General features: G+C 43.8%; 3 protein-coding genes and 1 long non-coding RNA gene across 6 annotated transcripts; 2 read left to right on the top strand and 2 right to left on the bottom strand.

Annotated features, from left to right (window-relative positions):
• The first annotated feature begins 1,528 nt into the window (after positions 1-1,528).
• med24 (mediator complex subunit 24) lies at positions 1,529-10,788 on the top strand. Of its 2 annotated transcripts, none has more exons than XM_088284164.1 (26): positions 1,529-1,689; positions 1,888-2,018; positions 2,580-2,662; positions 2,734-2,772; positions 3,002-3,075; positions 3,183-3,406; positions 3,499-3,610; positions 3,713-3,863; positions 3,955-4,068; positions 4,155-4,208; positions 4,298-4,380; positions 4,465-4,551; positions 4,730-4,829; positions 5,017-5,159; positions 5,304-5,341; positions 5,429-5,511; positions 5,649-5,827; positions 6,107-6,206; positions 6,451-6,626; positions 7,034-7,298; positions 7,475-7,656; positions 7,726-7,819; positions 7,889-7,988; positions 8,852-8,932; positions 9,332-9,480; positions 10,070-10,788. In XM_088284164.1, the coding sequence occupies exons 1-26, from the start codon at positions 1,619-1,621 to the stop codon at positions 10,184-10,186; spliced, it is 3,030 nt and encodes a 1,009-aa protein (XP_088140290.1). In that variant the 5' UTR covers positions 1,529-1,618; the 3' UTR covers positions 10,187-10,788. The 2 variants fall into 2 exon arrangements, with proteins under 2 accessions (XP_088140290.1, XP_088140289.1); XM_088284163.1 differs by having other exon boundaries at positions 4,718-4,829.
• A 501-nt stretch (positions 10,789-11,289) lies between these two features.
• On the bottom strand, positions 11,290-13,712 carry LOC148317705 (uncharacterized). The gene is made up of 4 exons (XM_088284637.1): positions 13,213-13,712; positions 12,259-12,366; positions 11,978-12,118; positions 11,290-11,876 (listed from the first exon to the last, which is right to left on the bottom strand). Exons 1-4 carry the CDS (start codon positions 13,375-13,377, stop codon positions 11,664-11,666), a joined length of 627 nt encoding a protein of 208 aa, XP_088140763.1. The 5' UTR covers positions 13,378-13,712; the 3' UTR covers positions 11,290-11,663.
• A 1,142-nt stretch (positions 13,713-14,854) lies between these two features.
• Positions 14,855-23,915, top strand: LOC148317703 (uncharacterized). The gene is made up of 3 exons (XR_015840040.1): positions 14,855-14,968; positions 17,116-17,192; positions 23,826-23,915. It is a non-coding gene; the product is annotated as an uncharacterized LOC148317703 (long non-coding RNA).
• On the bottom strand, positions 17,891-22,808 carry lrrc3ca (leucine rich repeat containing 3Ca). 2 transcript variants are annotated; one of them, XM_088284530.1, is made up of 2 exons: positions 22,401-22,808; positions 17,891-19,559 (listed from the first exon to the last, which is right to left on the bottom strand). In XM_088284530.1, exon 2 carries the CDS (start codon positions 19,477-19,479, stop codon positions 18,727-18,729), a length of 753 nt encoding a protein of 250 aa, XP_088140656.1. In that variant the 5' UTR covers positions 19,480-19,559; positions 22,401-22,808; the 3' UTR covers positions 17,891-18,726. The 2 variants fall into 2 exon arrangements, with proteins under 2 accessions (XP_088140656.1, XP_088140657.1); XM_088284531.1 differs by lacking the exon at positions 22,401-22,808 and adding an exon at positions 19,833-19,995.
• Positions 23,916-25,651: the final 1,736 nt, after the last annotated feature.

Below are 25,651 nucleotides of genomic sequence, written 5' to 3'. Positions count from 1 at the left end.
TTGCCCGAAGGACCCGGGAAGATGGGATACACGCTAAATATAAATGGATATAAATGGTCGGAAAGTAAAGTGAAGTGTGATGTAGAAAAGTCGGCTCGAGTGGAAAATAAATACAAATGAAGAAAAGTCATGAGCCACAATTTGGATTTCCTTCCTTAAGGATGATTCTCACCGGGGCCAAATATACAGATTGATGCTCACAATCGGGTCTCTCCTGAAGGGTTTCTTCATTTGATTGCAACCCGTTGTGTGCTTGGCTTTAAAGCGAGCAGTGAATCTTATACGGTAGGATCTCCAAACAGCAGTTAAATAAAACACTGCTCAAGAAAAAAAAAAAAAAAAGAAAAATAACGGTATGTTTATTTCTGCATATTCTGGCCATGATATTTTGCCGCCATTACTGGATTTTTTTTTCTATTGTATTAAAAGTTTGAGCACCCCCGCCTTAGGCCAATGGCATCTCCTAATCACTTTTCCAATAACTTCTTTTAAATGTCTCTAACAAGAAGAAAATACGCCTTCTCAAGTGGTCCAGTCAGAGTCCTGACGTCAATCTAATTGCGGCGCTGCAGCATGACCGCAAGCGAGTGATTCAAACAACAACACCTTGAAACATATGACTGAGCTGGCCGTTTAGTAAAATCCCAAACTCCTTCTGACCTGCAACTGTAAACATATTTAAATAAATTTAGTCCGATTCTTTTGCGGCTGTAAACCCAATCACATGCTTCATTAGTGTTGACGTGAGTTTCAATCAACAAAAGTGCATCTGTCCAAAGCGTGAGAATGGACAGAGATGAAACAACAGGTTCCGCTGTCAGCACCCTTCTCAAATTCATCTCCCAGTGGAAGGAAAAGAGATAAGACATCACTAAACAGCCTATCAGCTCACCGTGGCCTACCTGCCTGCGCCGTGCCAGGACACGGGGGTCATCTCCTTCCTGCAGGACGTCTCCGGTGTCAGGCAGAATGGATGCCTTTGTTGTCTTCATGGGACCTCCAAGTGCCTCCAGTGGTGTCTCGGTTTTGAATAGGGTACAATGTCCCTTTAGAAACGATGATGCACAGCTGAGAGCAAACAGGGACGGGGGAAGATTTAGTTCAAAACAACAACTTTAGTACTTTAGTACTTGTGGCTTTCGATGCAGTACATCTTAATTCGTTGTCAAGTAGATCAGGTAGCATTTTTAATCACCTTATCTTCACTCTCTGCTCACCTTACATACCACTACCCATACTCTTCATTCCAGCAGTTTTAGTTACACGTCATTAACCAAGTCTGCATTACTTTTGGTCTTCCTCTTCTTGGTTTTCTGCCCCAGGAGTGGAACGTATTGAATCTCTTCACGGTTTGTTTTTTTTGTTACGTGTAGACTGACAGGGTTTTAACTGTTACAATTACAATTTTAATTCCTAATCATTATTGGTTTATCGTTAACTAGTTTCAGTCTCAATTTCACAACATGTCGGTAAAGAGCGACACCCAGTGCTCGAGTACGTGCTTGATTTAGTATCGTTTTGGATTTAGCCAATCCACTGCGAGAATATTGTAATGCCCGGAATATTGACCAATGATTGCTTGCATCCCTGAAAGCAGAATGGCGTCGCTTGCGCTCGGATGCTGACAAATATTAACGCCGATCGTTCAAAACAAATAAATGTTACGATTTATAACACATATAACTCAAGGTGAGGAACAAACCAATTGCTGATATTTGGAGTATCTGCTTTCTTCTCGTATTATATTTTCCGCGGTTCTTTTTTGGACTCAATGAATGAACAGCTAGCGATGGGCTAGCATCCATTCAGCAAGCATTGACTGCATCCACTTCCTCTGCTTGTTGTCTCAAACTTGTGTTTAACGTCGAGCTTTTTTCCCGTCCCCAGCATGAAGGTGGTGAACTTGAAGCAAGCCATCCTGCAGGCTTGGAAGGAGCGCTGGAGTGACTACCAGTGGGCGGTTAATATCAAGAAGAACTTTCCAAAGGGTGCAACGTGGGAATATCTTAACCTAGCAGGTAAGAACAGTCATTACGGCTTGACGACTTCCAGTTTTATGGGACAAAAATAAGTACACACTTGAAGAAAACACGTTTTTGTATACATTCACACATGTTTTCATGGCATAATTTTTTCATCCATACTTAATCCATTTCGTAAATCTACATTTCTGCCTACTTTTCATTCTTCTTTTTTTACCCTTTCCGACCTTATTTGCTCTCAGAGTTTGTTTTTTTCTTCTCCCTGGCATATTTTTCTTTATTGTCCCATTTCTTTCCTCCCACTTTCTTTACTTCCTGCCCTCCCTCAGACCTGATTTTTCCTGGCATCATTTTTTTCCTTCCTTCCCTCCGTCCATCACACCAGATTTTTTTTCATGCATCTTACATTCTACCCCACTCTCTGCTTGCCGTCATTCCTTATGTCTTTATTTTGTATCCTTTTGACACCTGTCCAATACTACTTTAGAATCCACTTTCTTTGTCCTTGACTCAAATATCTGTTAAAAACAACAACCTAAACTTAAAAGTGTTCAATATGTTTTTCCATAATGTTCTTCCTCTTTGTGTGTCTTCCAGAAGCGTTAATGGAGCAGGCGTTGATTGGTCCATCTCCTAACCCACTTATCTTGTCTTATCTCAAATATGCCATAAGTTCACAGGTAACAGGTACACTTAAAAAAGGTGTTTACAATTTGCAATATTTGATTTTTTTTCCTCTCTCTGTCTTTAGATGGTGTCTTATTCGAGTGTGCTCATAGCCATTAGCAAGGTAACATCATAAAAAAAAAAGCTAAATCACAACAAAAAAAAAAAAACTTTATTTGGGCACTTCCTATGATTTACGTTGAGTAGCTATGCAAATTGGCTGCTTTAAAAAAAAAATCCTAGAGTTAGATGACCTGGCAAATAGAGTATCAGCGAGGTTGATTATTTACTATTTGTATAGTCCAGTATATTAAGATGCAGGTGGTCCGATAAATGTGCCTCTCTCCTCGTAGTTTGATGATTTTTCTCGGGATCTGTGCGTCAAGTCCCTTCTGGAGATCATGGACATGTTCTGCCATCGCCTCAAGTAAGTCATTTCTCTCCATAGCACCATACAACCAAATGAAAGCAAGAAGACCAAATGCCGAAATAGCTCCTGACTGCGTTTTAAATCGCTCGTGTGTGACTGTGAAGCTGCCACGGGAAGGCGGAGGAATGCATCGGGCTTTGTCGCGCCCTGCTCGGGGTGGTGGTTTGGCTGCTGCAGGGTTGCGCCTGCTATTGCGAGAAGCTGAGGGAACCGGGCCCGTTGAGCGGAACCGAGTCCTGTCTGACAGAGTGCCGGGAGAGGCTGCACAAACTCTTGAGCAGTACCAAGAACAGAGCCCTGGTGCACATCGCTCGGCTGGAAGATCAAGGTGTTTGTTTTCGGTAGACTCTCAACATTTTGGACAAAGTTGTACATGTCGTGTTGATGTTCTGATTTTTTTAATTTTTTTTTTAATGAAAGGTTCCTGGAGCAATGTCGAGCAAGCGACACTTAAATTGAACGACGGCCTCAGCTGTATATCTAACTCAACGCTGCGGAGTCAATTAGAGGAAAGCCTGTCACTAGTGAAAGGGTACGCCTCCCTCCTTTCATTTGTAAATACTGACAAAAATGTCCTTTTTTTTTTTCTTTTTTTTTTGTCATCTTCAATCCACGACTTGTTCTCCGCGCTCAGCATCCCACAGATGCTGTCGTTGCAGTGCGACCCGCTACTGCACGCCTCCTTCCCGTCGATCCACGCCTTCATCATGCTGGAAGGGACCATGAATTTGACGGGGGAGACGCAGCCGATGGTGGAGCAGCTGATGATGATCAAGAGAATGCAGGTAGAGGAGAAAGAAAAAAAAAAAAAAAGAGCACCCGCACCTCACATGCACGTTACTGCTTCATATGATCCCCAACTCGTGTCCTCCGCAGAGAATTCCGACTCCATTCTTCGTGTTGGAGATCTGGAAGGCTTGTTTCACCGGCCTCATCGAGTCACCAGAGGGCACCGAAGAGCTCAAATGGACTGCCTTTACCTTCCTCAAGGTGATTGAAGTAATTCTGTGGACGGGCCCTTTCAATTAGCGAGGCCCAGAGAGTTGGTTTGTGATTTCGTAATTTTTTTTTTCGAGATTCCGCAAGTTCTGCTTCGGCTGAAGAAGTACCCTCCGGGTGACAAAGGACAGGTGAAATGATGTTTGACCACTGATGAGTCCCACTCTCCTTTTTAGTTTTAGCGTCTACAATATGCCCGAACTGTCACTTTATTTTCCAGGACTTTACGGAGGATGTGAACGTTGCCTTTCAGTATCTCCTCAAACTGACGCCGCTGCTGGACAAAGCCGACCAAAGATGCAAGTAAGTGCGCCACCTTCCTGCTCGCACAACATGAAGAGATTAGTAAAAGTCTGTTTCCTAAATATTAAATGGTTCTCCTCCCAGCTGTGACTGCCTGGGCATGCTCCTGCAGGAGTGCAACAAGCTCGGCCTTCTGTCCGACTCCAACACAGAGGTCCTCACCTCCAAACGGTACGCTGTCCGGTTCCGATCGTCTCAGCAAAACCTCACTCTGATCAATATTTCAATGTATTCATGTCGTATCGCACACCCCCATCCCTTGTTTGTCTTCCCTCCTCAAACCTCTCCTCCAATCCGCTGCCCCCCCCCCCCCCACCTCCCTGCACCTTTGACTTAGGACGGAGGACAGGAAGTTCTCCCCAAAACTAAAAACCGCAGAAAATGCAAATATCCAACCCAACCCAGGCCTCATCCTCCGAGCTGAGCCCACCGTGACAAATATTCTCAAGGTAGAGACAAATCCAGATTCAACCCCGTTGCCCTCCTGACTCATTCCCATCTTTCATTTTCTGTAATCCAACAGAAAATTCTCTTTTATTCAATAAAACAGAGATATTATTTTTTGGGTGATGTCTGATCATCACGCTCATAACTGTCTAAAACAGTAACCCTCGAACCTTCTGTTTGGCCCATCAGACGGTAGATGCAGACCACTCCAAATCTCCGGAGGGCCTTCTGGGTGTCCTCGGCCACATGTTGTCCGGCAAGAGCTTGGATCTTCTCCTGGCGGCCGCAGCTGCCACGGGGAAGCTCAAGTCATTCGCCCGAAAGTTTATCAAGTTAGTACACGCTCCAGACACTTGATTAGGTACATTTAGGTACTTTTCCGTGCTGCTCATTTGGCGGTCGTATTTTACATTTTTTATTGGTGCTTCTTAATTATGCACAACAGGTTTGTGACGTTGTTTTTTTTTTTTTGACAGGCTTAATGAGTTTCCCAAGCACATCAGCGGGGAAGGATGTAAGTACAATGACAATCCGATGCGTTCCCGCCGTGCTGGTTTTTGAACGTGCGGGATGTAAAAGGCTTTTTCCAACTCTCCGGCAGCCAAGTCCGCTTCCGTTCGGGCTCTATTATTTGACATCTCCTTCCTGATGCTCTGCCATGTGGTGCAGACGTACGGCTCGGAGGTCAGCACTTGCTCACGCGTGGCTTCACGTTTTTCAGTGCACAGCCACAAGATGGCATCATCAGCATTTCACTTGGCAGTCCCAGGTGGCAGCGCTGCAAAGTGAGATTTGATTTTGCTTTGTCTCCCTTCCAACAGGTGGTCCTGTCTGATCCAAGTCCTTCAGGGGAGACGCCCTTTTTTGAGACATGGCTGCAAACGTGTATGCCCGAGGAAGGGAAGATTCTCAACCCGGATCACCCCTGCTTCAGACCCGAGCCCGGGAAAGTCGAGAGTCTGGTGACCTTGCTCAACAACTCCTCTGAGATGAAGCTTGTGTGAGTCGCAAACTAATCTCGGAATTTCTCCATTTAAGATAATTAAAAGAATTGACGGTGTTACAGTGACCACCCATTTTTTCTAACAATGTCATCTTCAATTTCAGAGTTGTCCGCTCGCTTTATATATTTATATCGTATTCCAAATCTACGATATCGCAGAGGCGCCTAGAATTAACGACTATATATTGTTTGAGGAAATTGTATTCCGTGTATCTTTTTTATCTATTTCACATCCATATGGATTAAGTTGTAAATTGGGCGTTTCTCTGCTTACAGTCAAGTGAAATGGCATGAAATCTGCCTCAGCACCCCGGCGGCCATTTTGGAGGTTTTGAATGCATGGGAGAACGGCGTGCTGTCCGTGGAGGCAGTTCAGGTGTGTCCGGTCTCCTTTGAATTTTGTTATCTAACTGATCACGGCAGCGAGCATGACATTCTTTGGAAAGTGAGGTGTGACCGTGACATCACCGAGCGTTGTTTCATTCGTGTCTCCTTTTCCTTCTTCCATTGAAGTTTTGCTCTGACTCAATGCGGATGCGTTTTCGTCACACATTCTCTTTCCATTCACAATTGCGTCTTCCTCTTTTTGACACCCGTCGCTCGTCCTCGTTTGAGTACAGAAGATCACTGACAACATCAAGGGCAAAGTTTGCAGTATGGCGATCTGTGCCGTGGCGTGGCTGGTGGCCCACGTTAGGATGCTGGGCCGGGACGAGAGGGAGAAGCCTCAGACCATGATCCGGCAGCTTGTCACGCCGCTCTATGGCGAGAACACGCTGCAGTTTTACAGCGAACGGTACTAACACTCCGAATGATTCATATAAATCACCTTTCAGCATCTGAGTGTTAAAAAAAAATCAGCTTTTTCTACAGCTAAAATTCATTTGGATCAATAACATATTGCACAACCCGATTATTGTGCATATGGGGGGGGTGATTTAACATACAAGTTTATTTGTTCTAAGACCATTTTGGAAATCAAAACACTCAAATAATCCATCCTTATTGAAATGAAAGGAAGCTCCATTAATTCATTCCAGCTTCATGAAATACCCAACTATAAAATACTTTTTGTGTATTTTTGATAAGAAAAATACACAATGTTATGTTGTACTTAATAAAAACAAACACAAATGACAAAAAGAATTGAAAAGTTTGTACTTCAATTCAGTAGATAAATGAATCTCTTTGCGCTTCCCCCAGTGTGATAATAATGAGCTCCATCATGGAGCACATGTGTGCCGACGTCTTCCAACAAACGGCGGCGACTCTGCGGCCCCCCATGGAGGGCCAGGAGCCCATCCCCTACCGGAACCTCCTGCCGGCCAAAGAGCCCATCCGGGCCGCCCTCACCAAGCAGTTCCAGGTGGTGCTGCGCAAAGGTTGGGTGGACAGTCGAGCGCTGCATCTGTTCCAGAGTCTGCTCGACATGGGCGGCGTCTTCTGGTTCACCAATAATTTGGTCAAGGTTGGTGTTGGAAGAAAAGCACTTTTCTGATTTATAAAAAAAAAAAAAATAAATAAAAATATTGAAGCATTTATGCTTGTAGGCTCGCAAAACATAACATTTCACCATGAGTGTGTGGGTCTTAATCGAGGTAAAATCTTTCACCGGTCATTTTTATATGTGTAATCTAATTTTAGGAGCTGCTCAAGGAAACCCGACAGGAGTGGGCCCATCGAGTGGTGGAGTTGCTTTACAGCATCTTCTGTCTGGACAGTCAGCAAATCACCCTGACCTTGCTGGGCACCATCGTGCCCAACTTGCTCACTGACTCCGCCCACTGGCACAGCCTGGTCGACCCACCTGGCAAAGCACTGGCCAAGTAAGACATTTCGTATTATGTCGTTGTGGCAAGCGCTGGTGTTTAACCGTCCTCCTGATGCGTCCTCAGGTTGTCTGTTTGGTGCGCACTCAGCTCGTATTCGTCCAACCACAAAGGTTCGTGCTCGGCTCATCAACGAAGAAGACAGCGGGAAGATATCGAGGTAAACGCGCCATGCAGGCAGCGGATGTTGTGATGTGTGTTAATTGTGTGAATCGTTTTTGAATGGCAGGACTACAGCAGCCTCTTTCCTCTGGATGACACGCAACCCTCCAAACTCATGCGTCTTCTCAGTTCCAATGAGGATGAGCCGGTTGCACTTTCCAGTCCAGGTCAGTCTATAAATAGATCTTTGAATACAAGCTCGACAGTCGTCTGTCTGCCCCGTGTATACGAGCGCTGTGTTGTGTCAGTGAACTCAACTCGCTTTACAACAAGCAGCAGTTTGGCAGGCTTCTTTTTATTTCCGCAGTTTCAGTTGACTGTCAAGCTAAACACCAAGCAAAAGCTTAAAGTCCGCTAGCTTATTGCTAACACACAATGGGAAGTGCCATTGATGGGCTAATCCATACCCTCTGATCGTGTGTGTGTGTGTGTCTTAGAACGATTTAAGCAATAGATTTGAACACAAACGGTGGTGCCACACATGTAGACAAACGATGATACACGCATATATTCTTTATCCTTTGCGACAAACAATTCAAAACTCACTGAGTCACTTGCGGTAGTTCTGAAACTCTTTGTTTGTGTTTGCATTACATTTTCAAACACACCAGAAGGAGCTGCCGTGAAATACGATGCACAAGCTTGTGTCATGATTTGAATTCTGTGCAATTATTCCTCTGTACAGCGCAATTTCAAAAATGTATGATGGATGATTTGAGATGCAAGAATTTTGCCTTACGAGCAAATTAAACTTCATCGCCTAATTGAAACAAAAACAAACTTTGCAAAGTCTTTACTCAAATTGGGATAATTTCTCAATGAGAAACTGAAATGTGTCTCATGAGGCTATTTTTAGGAATGGCAGTCTACAGCGGAAGGAAGCCTGCTTGCCTTTCACAATATGTCGATCACGCAAGCAATCCTAGATAAACCCAAATAAAAGTAGCGAGCGCAATGTGACTGAGTAAAAGTGTGTTTTTTTTTTTCTTTTGTACGCTCATTCTTACATGTGCACTTTTCCCTCACTCAGGAGACCGATCTATGAGCAGCTCCCTGTCTGCCTCGCAGCTGCACACCGTCAACATGAGAGAGCCGCTTAACCGCGTCCTGGGTGAGCTATCGGTCTTTGCCAGACGCTGACCCCTTTTCCTTGAAATGAGGAACATTTGCGGGCTCGGTGCCTCTCAATTTATGACTCCTGCCTCATGAGTAGATCGGTTGCAGGGGGGAAATGATGTGCCATCCGGTGTCCTCACTGAATTACTCACCAGGAGGTGTCCCCATTGATTGCATGGCCTTATAATTTCGTTTGTCACAACCCACGCTCAATCTCGGAGAGAATATTATGCCGTTTCTCAGCAGGGAGGCAGTACGTATAACCTGAAAGTGTATAGAAAGCCCATGATTTCCGTCTGCTTTCATGTTGGATGTTGTAAGAAATTGTTTTCTTTCAAGTGGATTATGTAACGTCAACCCTGACAATTGATGGCATCCGTTTCCCTTTCCTCAGCCAACCTTTTCCTTCTCATTTCCTCCATCCTGGGCTCCAAGATGGCGGGGCCTCACACCCAGTTTGTGCATAGTTTCATGGAGGAGTGCGTGGAATGCCTGGAGCAGGGAAGTCGTGGCAGCATCCTGCAGTTCATGCCCTTTACAATGGTGAGTCAGGAGGGGAGGGAGAGCAGGGCGGGGCCTCCTTCTGTCAAACCTTACTGGAAAAAAGCCTGATTAAGTGTTTTTTCTTGCAAAATGACTCAGCAGAACACTTGTTCTGAATTCCTTTGTGGTGTCGTTTGTTTTTTTTTAGGTATGTCAGCTGCCCTTATCCATCATCATTTTTTTTTTTTCATGTCACATTTTCTTTAAAAGTTATTATACTCCTCCCAGTGGCCAAGTCGAGCATATGAAGTAGGAACGGCACAATAAACTGGAATGTAGCATTAAATCATGAAGCGGTTTAATTCCTTTTATTTTATTCAATTATGTTATTCGTCTTGTGTTTTTATAAAGCGGTGTGATGAAGTGATGTTTTTCCTAATTTAAAAAAAAACAAAAAACAGGACCATCAAGTTTCAGTGGTCATCTACATGCCCGGACATGTACAAAGTGACGAAAACTGATTCATGGGTCAGCTGGCATCTTCCGCAAAATAAAACATTACTCATGGTCTTTCAGCTCTTGTGCAACATGTTGCGTGCGTTCATTCAATCTTTTTTTTTTTTTCCTTACCTTGTTTCTGTGCCTCCAGGTCTCTGAGCTGGTGAAGCTGCCCGCTCTAGCTAAACCCAGAGTGGTCCTGGCCGTCACCGACTTGAGTCTGCCCCTGGGGAGGAGAGTGGCGGCCAAAGCCATTGCTGCCTTGTAATACTTGACGTTCTTCTGCAAAAAAAAAAGTTAGCGGTATTTGCCGTTTGGAGGAAATTTCAGGATCAACATAAAAAAAAAACATTTACCGGTGATTAATTTGATTGTATCTAAACTTTAGAATGCCGACTGTCTATTTGTGAAATGTCTCGGTACTTTTTGCTGAACTTGCTGTTGTCTCGCATTTGGTGCAAAATTCACAACCATTACGATTTCCTAGGATATCCGATTACCCCTCAAGCTTAGACGCCAGTTTGAGGCACTGTTGATGAAATGTAAGGCGTCATGTTGGTCTCGTTTTGTCGAAATGTGAACGGCTTGATGAATGCAAGTGTTAAATACCGATTCTGGTTGAACCATTAAATAGGTCCATGGATCAAAAACTTGTTGAGAATATTGCGGTAGAGTTCATTGTTCGACAAGGTCAAATTAGTGCACCTGCAAAGGTTATGTTATATGTTTTATGTTCATCCTGAAATTGTGCCCCCAAACTTTTTTATTTGTGAATTTGATTGGTGGGAAAAGCAGTCCAATCCAAATTCCCCATTTCTGTGTTTGTAAACTACTTTTTGATAACGATATTAAAAAAAAAAGAAAAATCCATATCCTGTTCATTATTTAATGTTTGCATCATCCTAGAGTCAGGTGCAAGGTCACATGTTTACAGACGTCATCACATGACTCTGAGGGAGCCTTTTCATCCCCCGGAGTGACGACTGCGGTCGCCGGCAGTCATCCAAGCGCTTACAACACTTCCTCTTGGAAAGCTGCAAGAGTCGTAAGGCACCAACCTTCCTTTCCTGTTGCGGCCACGACTTCATCGCTGTCTGAATTAATTACCCCCAGTCTCTTTATTAAAAAAATAAAATAATTTATATTTTTTTAAATCGCTGAAATTATTTAAAAAAATAAAAGCGGGAGTATATATTTTTTGCCTTTTAATTTTAACCTTTTACAGCTCGTTCGTTTTTAAGAAGTAACCTCATAGTGCGTACACAAAACGATTCTGATAAACATTTTTTTTTATTGACTGCGGTCATCTATTACGTTACAAATGATGGTCAGAGAGGCAGAAATTTAAAAAACGGTTTATTGAAGGACAGATTATAAATACTATAGGCATTAACATTCATACAAAAATATTCCATAAATAATATATATTAAATTTGATTGAACTTAGTATTTCACAATGGCCCATATATGTCTAATAATAAAAAAAAATCCTTTGATAGTCAGACTCGAGTATGGATTAGCGCTCGGTGAAGATTAGTATTTGGTGTAAGTTTGTCATGACAGTGTAATTATGTGACACAGGCAAGTGGTGGTGGTTATTGTAGACACAAGGCGGCATGCTACAAGTCATCTCAGCTGTTCAATCAAATATAAATAAATACATAAAAATAAATATGCAAATAAAAAAATAAATCCCTTAACATCAATAAATACTTCTTGTATATAAAAAAAAAAAGATAACAGTGTTATTTGAGACGTGTCAGCAGATCACTGTCCGTTTCCTGCTCGTGGCTTGTGTCCAGACCTCGGAGGAAGCGGTGTATATCCTGACCGAGCGACTGGAGCTGCACCAGCGTCAGGTGGGCGGCCACCTGCACCTCAAAGTCGCCGTGCAGGTGTAAGGTCACGGGGCTCGGGGTTGTCTGCGGTACATAATCTGTCTGGAGAGCTCGCAGCATCTGCAGCGAGACAGCCAACCAAGTCATCAGTCAATGTTAAAAAAAAAAAAAAAAAGACTTCTGGCCGCTGGGGATCACAATTTATTTATTTATTATTTTACCTTGCTAATTTGAACGGCAAGATCTCGGACCATATTCATGAGGTCAGTCACTCTCTGCGTGTTTTCTATCCGAGGTGAGATGGTGCTCAGCAAGGCCTGGTGCAGCAGCAGACCCTCGTGCATGTGTATCAGACTGCTCTCCTGATTGGGGGGGGGACAACCAGCAAGGTTTTGCTTACTTCACAGAGGAAACCACTTTGCCCAATCAGGCAAGAAAAAACATTTGTACTAAGTTCTTAACCAATTAGGATGATAAAATAAAAATAGAAAAACTCACTCACCAACGAAACTTTTTCCGAAGCGATTTTGAGCACAGGAGCAGGTGGGAAGTTGATGTTGGACGCCATTGTGCCGAGCTTGGCGTTTTCGGAAGAATTCAGCTTCAGAGTCTGAGGTGAGGAAATGAAAGCACGGACATGTTACAACATGGTGAAATGTGCTTTTACACATATTCATTCAGTGGGTATTTTTTGTTTTGAAATTTCATTCATTCAAAAAAAAAAAAAAAAGGGATATGAAATGCATAGTCGTTGAACACGCCTCCTCCATCCATTATGATATATATGTATATATATATATATATTGCGTGATAAAAATAACTTTTATTCTCCCTAAATCCTTTTTCTATACGGCTTGTCGTTGACTTTGGGCGAGAGGTAAGGTTCACAGAGGGCTAGTTGCCAGTCAATCGCAGGGCACATGTAGACAAACAGTCCTTTTACTCTCACACGGGACAGCCTGAAGCAAGATTTGAACCCAGAGCCTCAGATGTGCTCATCACAAGGTCACTATGCAGTACACACATGTTGACAATGGACTGGTTTCCAGTCAATCACAGGATACATATAGGCAACCATTCAGTCACACACACACACACACACCCACACACACACACACACACACCCCCTCATGCCCAAAGAAAAGCCCAAAGCTGTGAAAGAAGCCACTACCTCCTTTTCTGTCATAAAAAATAAATAAGATTATGGAAGCGAAACTGAAAGTAAACATTTTTCTATCTTATCCTGTTTAATTTGGACTACTATTTTCAAGCGCCAGTAGTAGTTAATGTCACTAAGAGAAATGAATCAATCCGACGATTCAGTAGCGCTCGATTATTAATGCCTAGTCGCCATACATCCACTGTGTGCGCGACAATCCAATTAGATTCCCAACCTGCTAGGCATTCATAGCCCAATAATAATAATCAAGCAAGGAATAGACGAAGAGTCCCTCACCTCGGCGTGGATGCTCGATCTGTGCGTGTCGGGGATGGCGAGCAGGATCTTGTCGGTTAAACTGCGGCTCCTCCGGACGAACACTTGGAATTGCGCCCCTTCAACAAGTGCGCACACGTCGGCGCAAACCTCCGGTAGAGGCGCGGCGCCACAAATCCTGGCCATGAGGAAGAGACCGAAAACTGCAGAGAGAGAGTCACAAAAAACGTTTAGATTAACAAAGTGGAATCCAAATGACGTGCAGCGCAGGGCTTCAGATATCTCTCTGGCACTTCTCTCTGCGTGCTGCCTCCCTCCAGGCCAGAGTAGCTGCCAATTGCTACATCATGTGACATGGAGCAATGCATTGCAAACGCGTGTTGAAAAAATAAAATTAAATAACCAGTGCGAACACGGTTCAACTGTGACCCTTAAAAATCCGGAGTATGTTCTATTAAAATTCTCAGAACACTTTGTACAGTTAGTTTTTTGGCCAGAGAGAGACGGCAGCATTTCACCCACATGACGTCACTACTCACCAATCAGGACTTTCATGGCCTCCACTGTGGGGAATGTCTTTAGAGTACTGACCTCAAGTGTACACAGTTGATTGATTGAGCACACCAAATGTAATACGTTCGTGTATATATATGCCGTGGAGATATCCTGGGCTTTCCCAATACTCTCATCGGACAGCGTGTCATTGTAAGTGATTGCAGAGTTCCTTTTAATTTTGTGAGAAAAGGCCAATTTTGGAAAGAGATGAGCAATATCGCAATTTGGATCAGAGCATGTTTGTAATTTTGGTTTTGAGAATCACAAAAAAAAAAAAATCATCCAATAACAGTAGGAAGTGACAAAAGTTGAAATACTTTCTACGGAAAGTCGACTTTTTGGCTATTTATATTTCGCTTGAGTGACTTATTACTTTTACTTCCTACATTTGAAAATAATACTTACTTTTCTCTCGTTAATGAAAATAAGCTCGTTACATTTTCAACCCCTACGAACAATGACGTAAAAAAGATAAAACCAGAAAAAAGGAAAATCATTGCCTGCGGTGTGGAAAGAGGGGGACCGACGGGGCGTGGACCCCCTGGCATCCACCTGAAGGGGGGCGTCCACAGTTTCTTCAGTTAAACTCACAAAGTTTGCTTTTGTAACAAGTTGTATTGATAGCAAAAATTGCGTCAATGACATAACAGTTGAATAAATTTCATCCATCAATTTAGTGTCCGATATAAATTCACGTTCTATAATTTCGACATGAGGTGGGCCTCTCATTCATAAAATGTCATGTAGTTGTGGGCTGCGTTTTGGATTAATGGGTAACTGTGTGGCCCGTGAGCCACAAGTCTGTAAAAAGAGAAAATGCATTGGACTAACTGGTGAAAGAGCGCCCTCTAGTGGATGAAATTGTACTGCGCGCTAAACCTGAGTTATTTCTATGGTGCCACATTTGGGCTGCAATTTTTTTTTTAATGTTGTGTGACATCCTTTCAAATCACAACAATACTTTAACTCTAGCTTGTAACTGACAGGAATTTTAAATAAGGCTTTTTTTGTGGAGGAACCACAGCGGCTCGACTTTCAGACAGATATTGAAAATGTGGACCTGCAGGTCAGACTTGTGTGATTGAAGAGGCTTTTTCTTTTCATGACTAGGAAAGAAAACATTTACAAAAGCAGCCCAAAAGTTTCTCCCCCCATCCTCTTGACAAGAGCAGACTCATTTTGGATTCCGGCAGCCAAAGCGACACAAGATGAATCGAACAAGGTAATAAGATAGATAGCTTGATTGATGTTTCCTCCTCCCACTTGCACATGTCCCACGACAGAGATTGCAGTGCTTTTATTTTTTTTTGTTTTTGCAAAATGAGATCACTCACCCTGCAACTTCACAACACTGACCACCTAAAATGAGTTTGCCGCATCCACCGTGCATGCACAAAAAGAGGTTGCCCACATTTTCGACTGTCCTGCTCATCAAGCCTCCCCTTATTCGCGGAAAATAAATCACCAATTAGGCTGTTTTTATGCTCAGGCAACGGTCCTGTCTGATTAAAAATAAAAAAGTAGCGCATTGCCACATTCCTGAGGCATCTTTAGGCAATTAGAAACCTTTGTGGGGGGATGCCAATTACTTTCGGATTTTCGCCAGTAACAGCAGGACTCTGTCGCTATCCCCGATAAATAATACAGCGAAATAATAATGATCTCATCGCAATTTATTCACAAATTGACTTCATGCAAAATCCGGACCTGTTTAATTGAACAAAGTAATTGTTTTGATTGAGGTTGATTCAGGTTAATTGTGCCTTCTGTCATCTTGTGGAAGAGCATTTAATTGATAGATGAACAAACATGCATTATTCGGAGTCACTAAAAGAAAATGTCCGGACCAATTAAGGGAAATTGGATCCCCCCCCTCCCTCCCCTGCAGTACACCAGGCTGTGCATTAATCCTCTCTCGTGTCGTAAAGGTGGCTGGAAACAATTGCACCTGCAACCCAATCCCCAAAGAGGCGCGTCACCTTATCCCCAAACACACACGCATACACACACATTAGCCTGCAGGTGTGATGCTCACATCAGTGCACTGTGTCTAAGCTCGCATGCCGCTGCAACATGAGCCCGTGGGGGGGGGCAAATTTTAAATGAATCGCCAGCCACCAACTAGAGGACGGAAGAATGTGGATGTCCTCGAGGGCGCTCTGGACTTGTCCTGACAAATTTAAAATTCGATTGTTTGAAGCAACATTGCTAAAGCCCTTTGAGACTGTCTGCGATTAAGGGCTATACAAATAAAATAGACTTGACTTGACTTAATGTCACAAAGTCACATGGTCCGGGACGACGGATTCTGAAGGCCCTGAGCGGATTAAATTGACATAGCGACACTGGGAGTGAAATCTGCATTGTTGTTGCCACCCAAAAAAAAAAAAAGAAAACTGCTATGAAATGAACCGAATTGTCTCACTAGTAGACTTTCCAACGACAAAGCAAGTAGACCATGTGTGCATTCTCGGTCTTTCAAGGTTTTTATAGCCTTCATGAATCATGCATTGGTCTTGCTTTGCTCTTGCAGGCGTTTTTGTGTGTGTTGGAAACAGGGATACCCTTGTTGACAAACCTTTTCCCGCATCTCCTACAACGAATTTCATTATTCAGCAGGCAGGCAGGCTATTCTTACCGCTCCCTCCCTGCATGCTCAAGACGACTTATTCGCGCAACGGCAATGGGCAAATAATATACCGTATTTTCCGGACTATAAGCCGCTATTTTTTTCCCTAGATTTTGAACCATGCGGGTAATGCAACGGTGCGGTTTTTCTGTGAATTTATCTTTCTCCACTAGGGGGTGCTCTATAGTTCGGAAAATACGCTAAATAAATTAAATAAAAAATATATAATAAATTTTCCCTAGTGAGGACAAGCGGTACAGATGATGGATGGAATATATAATAAACTTTAATTTTAAATTTTTATATAATAATTATTTTTTTCTCTTGGTTCTGTTCTGATTTAATGAGCATTTATATCCATTCATTTATTTATTTTTCTTTTGCGCCTTACAGTCCGGGAAATGCAGATTAATTAATTAATTAATTAACTGATATCTGCTTCCCTTTTCTGTGGATGAAATAGTTCCACTTTTTTTTTTTTTTTTAAACAGGGCCATAAATATTATTTGGATTATTTGCAATCCTAGTGGGTGTGTCCATATTAGACAATGGTCTCAGGCCACAAAGAAAACCCGGTAAGCATGGGGCCTCTAAATTTGGGCCCTCATTGGGACAGCAGAAAGTGAAATTGTCCAAAGGTGTGAAAGTGAAGCACTTGACTTTAAATGGTGATTGTCTCATGTTTTTAGAAACACATCAATGATCAAAATAAAACCACCGACTGTGTATTCTGTGCACAGAAAAGCGCGGCGGCCGACGATAACGCACCCTCCGCCCCAGTGGAATTACTGTAAAAGCAACTCCACGCCAAAACAAGGTAAGATAAAGAATTGCTGCATAATTCCTACTTTTACGCAAACACAATTAATGCCCAACTGTCTGCATTAGCATTTTTATTATGTGAAGCTGGTACATATTCATTTGTACGCTTTATATTTTGCTCGCTGATGTTGGTGCATTCCACGACACGTGCAAGAAGACAAACACTGCAGTAGCCAAACATCTTTTTAATGACAATACACGGACGAGTCTCGTAAACGTAACAAGGCAGCGCTTCGAGACGCATTCATAACCCGAGTTCACCCGAAACATCCCACAGCTTTTACTCCCTGATAAAGCATCCGACCGCATCCCGCTAAAAGTGCAAATGGGCCGCCGAGAAGATGAATAATTCACGTGGGCTGCGTTGCGTCAGCTTGAGTTTTCATGCAAAGAAACGTATTGCAACAATTAGCTCAGTTAGCACGGCTTATTAAACTTGAAAGAAACGGCAGCTCCAACCTGATTGGTGCACGTCCACAATGTGGTACCCGGGGGGCTCATCTTTTTTAATGGTTTTTCTATCTTGAATACAGAGCCGTGATTCGCTTATGAAATTCTCATTAAAGTCTCATTATGCGTAAATGATGTTTTCTTTTCCCTTAGTGTCTGTCCGGCTTTGCGTTTCCTTTCGCGGCATTGTCGGTCCCGAGTTCATCATTCAACCTGTCAAGTCGGAGATGTTTTCTCTCTCTCTTTTTTTTATAAATTGGTCAACGTGGCAGTTAAGATGAACTCGGACGCCTGTCGCCTCCAATTTGTCATTCTAACAGCCGAGCAAGTGACAACCGATCGCATATGATGGCGCCTGATGAACGCAACCTAGTGGCCATGCAAGTGAAAAAAAAAATAATAAATAAACATGAGCCATTCGGATGATTTACATTGCTGCGCCGGCTCGATATTTCCCATTCAATTTTTTTTGTAAAAGTGGATTTGTGTAGTCTGTATGATTTGATCGAGAAATTCAAAAAGCTCATAAATCAGCAAGCTAATCGGCCCCGCCCACAGCGATTCCCAACCTCTGAAATGATCTCATTTCACTTTGTCTCAAAAGTATTATTCATTCACAGCAAATAACGCGTCTTTGTTCGTCTATCTATGCCCCCGTATTGTGAAAGGCACAACAATTAAATGCCCTTCCAATAGAAGGCAGACGATACCGTGAAGCTCTTATCTGACAAATTTCACACCGAGTAAATTGAGACAAAATGATGACTTCAGCATTCGTGAGCCGTTCCATCAAATTGCATCCACGTTTAAGACGTGAAAATGGATCTGCTCAACGCCTCCGCTGGCCGGAATATATTCCAGCGCAACAACGAGGCGCTCTAAAAGCAGCCACGCCGAACTATAGTTAGACAAGCTGCAATTTCAGGCGTCGGTGAAGCCGCACGTTGCCGTATTTCGAGACGCAACTCTGAATTTTGAGAGTTTGCAGCGATTTAGTGGAATGACCGTTTAAATATTTCATGAATTTTCCTTGGTATTTGCCTCGGCGCCATAAAGGTTGGGAAACGCTGTCCGAGCGGCTAAACAACAGTACTGATGGTAGAAGACTCCTCCGACTTTGCTTGCCTGCTGGGCAACGACTTGAGATACTCCAAATGTCTGCGGGCGTCCTCCTGGTTGGCCCGGACGTAGTAGACCAGATAAGAGATGACCATGGTGAACCAGCCGAACATGACCACCAGCATGGCCACGTCCGTAGTCCTCTTCATCACCACACACAAGTCGATGTCCGGCTCCAAGAGGAAGGCCAGTCCCTGAACGCTCATTTCCTCCGGGTCTGAAGTCTGGCACACGATGCCGGTCAGCGACACGGGCTCCAGGTCCACGCGGGGCATGGCCATCTGCAGGTTGCAGTCGCAATGCCACGGATTGTCGGTCAGATTGGCCCGAGCCCGGAGTCCCTCGAAGGAGTCGGCGTTGAAATGGACTAACTTGTTTGCGGAAAGGTCGAGGAACTGCAACGAGGAGCTCAAGCCTCGGAAGGCGCCCGGCTGCAGCTGGCTAATGTCGTTGTGCGAGAGATCCAGTTCCGCCAGGTGGGACAAACGGGCGAAAGCGTTGGCCGGGATCGAAGTCAAGAGGTTGAAGTCCAGGTAGACTCGCCGCGTGTCGTTGGGGATGTCTTGCGGGATCTCGGTGAGCTGCTGATTGCTGCAGCGCACCGTCTGGCCGCCGCCGTCGCTCTCGGAGCAGTAGCAATGTTTGGAGCACGTGGTGGCGGCGTGGTGGAAGCAGAAAGTCATGAGCATCAGGCTGTGCAGCAGCAAACACATGACCACGTCGTCCACCACGATGGACACGTTGACGTACGGGCCGCGCCACGCGTCAATCACCACGGGAACTGATGAGGAGCCTGAGGCATACAAAACAACACGTCGGCAATCGTGCTAGAAACCTTTTCACGATTCTCAAGCGTTTTCATTTCATGCCTGGGCACTTGACCCTTTTTTTGCCGGTCAGTCGCCCGCCCTCCGGACGTGATCTCTGTAGGGTTTCTGGCTTCGACCCGCCGACCTTATTCATCAAAATTTTCAGGCCTGCCCCCATTTATACACTCACACCGAAAAAAAAAAAACATCCATGCATGATGCCGCCACTAGCTAATTTCCTATTGAAATCCGCTTACCTTATTACGGTCTTATTTGTCTCCTTCTTATTCATCTCCTTCTTCTTTCTTCTTCTCCTCGAACGTGCCCAATGCAAGCAAGTACGTACAATTGGCATTATACGGATTGTGGTATTCACCCCAAAAAAAAAAAAAAACACACACTGAGTCAATCGGCGCAAGTCAACCAGCGTGGCGTTTCCAAGCCCCACTCGGGCGCTCTGCTCCGCTTCATAAAGTGAGCACGGCAAGATGGAAAGATGCTCGCTCATCGCAGCGGAGACACAACTGCACTCCTGTTGCTTTTTTCCGGGGGAACTGGACGGATCAAACACTCCTTTTTTCGGTGCCACGTCGCCGCTTTTCCTACTGACATCCCTGCAGCGCAGCTCGTCTATTTCGGTACATGCAGACTGACGTTTCGAGCCAAAGTGGCACAAAGCATGCCGACAAAACAAGTCACTAAACTCTGGCACTGATAGCATTCTCCGTCTACCTGACAATCTTCCAATCCTGTCATGTTAGCTCATCAGTTAGCATTGAGCTAAACGCTGTCATCTAAAGCAAAGTTGCGCGGTTGTTTCAAAAGCACAATGAGTCATTTTATTTATTTATTTATTTTTTTGTCCTGGCACCTTAGACTCCCTTTCTTCAATGAACATAGGAAACAATCCAGTAAGCGTAACTAAGACCAACCATCCAATGTGCAGGCCGGTCTTCTCTGATTTCAAAATGCACGGTCAATGAGCAGCAATCCACTTAGAAAGATTAAAAAAAATGTCATCGATCTCTCTGCGGGTATCAAATAGCGTTTAGTATCGCTGGGGGTCGAGGGCAGGGTTGCGGTGGCAATGGTGGCGAGCGATACTGTGTCCCGCGTGACGAACACAAAGGCTTGCCGCAAACAAAATCCACCAGTTACGATTCAATTAACGGCCGTCCGCCGTTTGATAATGAGCCCAATTTGAGAAGCGCCGATGCAGCCGTCAAACGCGAGACGATCTGCAACGCGGTCAACCGAACGGTGCCGTATAGCGCCCGGCGGAGATTAAAGCTGGATTTTCGGTGGTTCAGGTGACACAATTCCAATTCCTTAACTCAGTCACTGCCATTGACGGATATAGACGTCAGAAACAACATTCATTCCACCTAGGATGGAATTTAATTGGCACGACAAGGATATGTGTCAGGGCCGCAAAAAAAAAAACTGAATTAAATATCTTTGGAAACAGTTTCACGACGACTAGAAATGGTACCAGGGGGCCTTTTTGGCTTTCAGTAAATTTCTCATCCGACTAATTGTGTTGTAATGTTACCCTATCGGCTTCTTTTAATCAACTTCATATGATCACCCTCCACTCGTGTGTCCGATTTCCCTTGTAGCCAGCTTTCCTTTGCAGCACGACTACCCCCCCCCCGCCCCTTCCATCATCCCCCGGCCAAATTTCAACCCGCCGGCAGCAAAACAAACGCCTGCACTTAAGTGAGACCTTTTGGCTTTGTGTTTATATTGTCAAGGTTGTTTTCGTCGGCCGTGCACCCCGCCGGCATTAAGTGCAGGAGCAAATCAAACGGAAGTTGTTTTTCCCCTCGGCTCGGGATTAAAGATGTGTAAACGGGGGAACGGGGCCAATTGTCAGCAAGAGCGATCGATAGCTGCTTTCCAGCCTTGATTGGGACCACGAAAACCAAAAAATGTCGACGTACTCAAATCATGACAATCTTGTCTCAGCGTGAAACCGGAACCATCCTTTTTTTTTTTTTTAATGAAAGGCAACAGGTCGAGGAAGAGCATTTGATTTTTCTGCCTGTCACTATACATCAGTGGCATTGATAGATGAACAAAGATATTATATTATTTGTCTGAAATATTTTTTTTTTGGACCACACCAATTAAGTGAAATTGAATTCTTTCCGACAGAATATCTGTTTAGTCAATCAGATCACAAATTCTGTTTTCATGAACGTTTTGACTTGCTTCTGTGATCTCACTGAATTTTACACGCCAAAAATTTACATCCAAAAGTTGCGTCGTGAAGAGAAGCTGGTGCATGGTGTTTTCCAGACGTGAGCGTCTTGCAGGAATGATGAATAAGCCCCTGGTTGTTCATCAATGTGAGGAGGGGGGCGGGGAGTCGGACTGTGCCTCGACATCATCAGATTTTATAAAGCCACGCTGTACGGTAATCTTATTTTAAAGCTCTTAGCTCCATCCGCTCACGAAGCCCTCATTGGACGCCAGCTTCAATTTGCAGTGATTTGAAGCAGGTATGCGTGGCAACATTTCGCTTGTGCCCCATGCCCGTGTTCACGTGGTCTGACAAATCAGAGATGGTGATGATTGATGCTGCTCATCCCTTGTTGTCACGTGTCTACTTCAATCAGTCAATGCCAAGTGGGCCGAATTCATTCAAACTAACTGCAGGTCTACCCACAATGCATCACTAATTGGGAAATTAATTGAACAAAATCTACACATGCTTGCTGATCTAAAAGAAATTGAATTTATGATGAATCGGTCATGCATGAGGTAAAAAAAAAATAAATAAATCATAAATAAAAAAACATGAACGTGTCCAATCCACTCACGTTTGTGGCGCTCTTCCCTTCCTCGCCATGATCCACCGCATCTTTGAATTGAAGCAGATTCAACTTGCTCGAGGTTGCTTTCCGCCGGAGATGCTTCCACAGCAGTTCAAGGCTCGCCCGTTTAGTTTCCACGCAACCAGAGGAGGCAACATATTCGCTGGCGCCAGTGCGCTCCGGCTGGGAGGCGCCCAGGATGGGGGCACGTCCAACATGGGTGCGATGCAAACAAGTCAACGCGCACGCAGCAGGGACGACGACACCCCTGCGTACCCCAAGAAAATGCCTCTCGGGCGGGCTTCCCCGCTCATGTGCGTGACTTTCACGACGTTTTTTTCTTTTTTGGAGGCGCGACTCGCTCAGTAAGGCTGCCTGGTCGCTCGTGTGCATGCAGCAGGTGGCTGCACACCAAAGGCCACGCCCCCTTTGGTACCCAGGCTATTTAAAGCGCGCTGACTTCCATTATGCTAACGCTGTATCTAGCAGGTAGCAAGACATCGTTTCTCTCTGACGTCGGCTCAAAAGTGGCTATAGGAATTAAATCAGTATTCCGGAATGTACCGGTCTGTAAACAAACACATTGCAGCTCAGCTTCTGCTGGTCATGCTTAACGAAAGGAAGACTATGCATTTTCTAGCCATCAATATTTTCAAGCGCTTCTCCTTATCAAGGTCTCAAATGAGCTGGAGTCCATCCCGGCTGACTTTGGCACTTTGGGTGATTGGCGGGGTACACCTTGGACACTTGGACGACTCACAAGACGGTTAATCAAACAGAGAAGAACTGTGAACGAATGTTTGTAAACCATCCAAAAAGCCGTTGGCAGGTTCAGGAAGAGCATCGGTTTCTGGAAGGGATATTTGTTTGGAATGATTAGGAAGGATAATTATTATTCGTCTCATGATTGTTATTTTTATTGTAACATTTCTTTGACTTATTCTCAAAAATATCCTTTAAAATCATTACAATGGCAATTGTATCTTGATTAGGGTTCTCACAAATAACATATTAGATTATTAAAAAGAAATGTAACTGCTGCTTGTAAACAAACACAGCGTGGCTCAGCTTCTGGCTGGCCGATATCATGCATGGCTGGTCATATCTTTGAGAAAACAAAAATACAAATGCAACTTCCCGCTGCAAACATTATTACACGGCCTCTCTTCTTCGGTCTTCGGGTGGATCGAAAGCAATAGCAAGCGCCATCATTAATGTTTGCATAGAATAATAACTCCAACTGTTGCACTGGTCTGCATTCTTCATTTCGTCCAAAGTCGACAAACTCTCGACGTTGCCTTTTCCTAAAACATTTCAGCTGCTGTTTCACGGCCAGCATGAGCTTGAAACAGACGTCGGCCAAATAGAATAAAAGTGTCCCAAAACGTCTTGTTTATTAATAACGTTGAATTGTGGTCTTGTTGCGGTCAGGTCCTGAGGTTCTGCGGGCCGTCTCCACACCCTTGATGAGCAAAGGCGATCGATTGCACTAAAACAGCTGTGCTGACCGAGGAGTCCGCCAAGCAGCCACTCATAAGGTCTTAATGGAATTAAAATCAATACGCTCGCTTCCTCCCGCCCTCCCGCTGCTCCGCCATGACTTACTGCGGATGATTAAGTGCCACCTTGTACCTTGTGTACAATTATAAATGCCTTTTTAAGAATAATATTGCCAGCATTTATGTTCAATTTAGGCATCTGTCCAAATATTGACGATACTTTGCTGGTTGTGCTAAACAAAGAACTAAAAGCAGCTCTCTTGGATTTTATGTCACGTTGTTAGACTCACTTTTAATCGAGCCACTGTTGGGTATTTTAATCAGGCTTAATCGTCATGAAGACATCAAAAACCCAATTAAGGATCGAGTTGGAATGCCTTTTGTGGTTAGAGACTGAGGAGAGTTACAGTGAAGTCATTTGAAAAATAATGAAGAAAAAAATCAAATCAACCATTTTAAATGTCTAAAATTCATCATACTCGCGCGGGTCACTCCAGACATATTTTGTTAGTCAAAATTAAACAAACAGTCCATTGTCGCCTTGAGATATGAGCCACCGGATTTATGAGTTCTTTGTGCTGTGAGTCGTTGTTCTGCCCTATCTTATTGTGAACACAAAATGCAAAGGCTATAGGGTGGCCAGTAAATAGCATCTGTGTCGCGAAGATGGAACCTTTTAAGCAACAAATATTTAACAAGAAACGGTGCAGCTAAAAATATATATATATTCTTTAACCTCTGTAAAGAATTAATAATATTAATGCAGATTACTTAGGATCTGACATTGGCTTGATATCTGTGTTATACTCCCCCTAGTGGCTTAAGAAGGCATGTCAGAAGGATTCACACAATATGGACTGAACTGGAGCAAAACAATTTAAAAAATGTGTTTTTATAAAGTACATTTTTGCGTTCTACCTCTCTAAAAAAAAAAGCATATTACAAACATTTTTGTGGGTTGTTGTAACACATTAATTACATTTCCATTCATTTCAATGAGGCAAAATTGGGGATAAATTAATTTAATGTAAAAAAACGTTGGCTATTTGTGTGGGGAAAAAAAAATCAGATGATGGATTTTAAGGCCATATTGCCCACTCAGTTTTCACTTCTTGGGCAACCCTCACCGTTGATGTTCCTCATTTACAAGAAAATCGCATAGTGAGACAGCAGAAACAGAATTGGTTGGACTCATCTTCAGGGAGTGAGCGAGCGTGCCACCAGTCAATCTCCCTCACTTTTATCAGATTACATCAAAAGCCTCGACAGGCAGCCTCGCACGCACGCGCAAGCGAGCATTACTTGGAATCGGCCGCACTTCCAAGTCAATTAACCGAGCCTCATTAAGTTTGCTGCTGCTCCAGTCTGCACTCTTGATAAAGGCCGTACCTGTGAGATGACAGTAATCCTCGCAAGAGGGATTTGCATAAAAGAGTCCCTCGCAGTGTGTGAGTGCTGCCGTGGAACTGGAGGAGTCATTATAAATTTTTTTTTTTCTCCTTCATTCTCATTTTTCATTCTTCCAGTCCTCCCGGGCGTATGCCGCAGCCGCCGAACAAGATCAAACACACGTCTGGTCTGTGCGAATACATTAGCCTCTTTTATTTATTTATTTTCCAGAGTGTCTTGACTTGGTCTTACACAAGAGAAAGGTGCATCAAAGGGATTTATTTCCAAGGCGGGCACAGTCAGTCGTAATCGGCAGAGCAGTCTTTTCAACGCGTTGGAAATATTCATGAGGTGGATGCAAAAATGTCT

This window comes from Idiotropiscis lumnitzeri, chromosome 20, assembly GCF_059441095.1.
Source record: "Idiotropiscis lumnitzeri isolate Australia: NSW breed Sydney's pygmy pipehorse chromosome 20, RoL_Ilum_1.0, whole genome shotgun sequence".
Taxonomy (NCBI): Eukaryota; Metazoa; Chordata; class Actinopteri; order Syngnathiformes; family Syngnathidae; genus Idiotropiscis; species Idiotropiscis lumnitzeri.
Note: the sequence above shows the minus strand (reverse complement) of the source record. Positions and strands in the feature narration are given on the sequence as shown.

Coding starts and splice junctions, on each gene's coding strand:
- LOC148317705 (XM_088284637.1), bottom strand. CDS start 13,377: ATGGCCAGGATTTGTGGCGCCGCGCCTCTACCGGAGGTTTGCGCCGAC. Junction 12,367..13,212: donor GATCGAGCATCCACGCCGAG/GTGAGGGACTCT, acceptor TCCTCACCTCAG/ACTCTGAAGCTGAATTCTTC. Junction 12,119..12,258: donor CTTCGGAAAAAGTTTCGTTG/GTGAGTGAGTTT, acceptor CCCCCCAATCAG/GAGAGCAGTCTGATACACAT.
- med24 (XM_088284163.1), top strand. CDS start 1,619: ATGCTGACAAATATTAACGCCGATCGTTCAAAACAAATAAATGTTACG. Junction 6,627..7,033: donor CTGCAGTTTTACAGCGAACG/GTACTAACACTC, acceptor CGCTTCCCCCAG/TGTGATAATAATGAGCTCCA. Junction 7,820..7,888: donor GACAGCGGGAAGATATCGAG/GTAAACGCGCCA, acceptor TTTGAATGGCAG/GACTACAGCAGCCTCTTTCC.
- lrrc3ca (XM_088284530.1), bottom strand. CDS start 19,479: ATGTGTTTGCTGCTGCACAGCCTGATGCTCATGACTTTCTGCTTCCAC.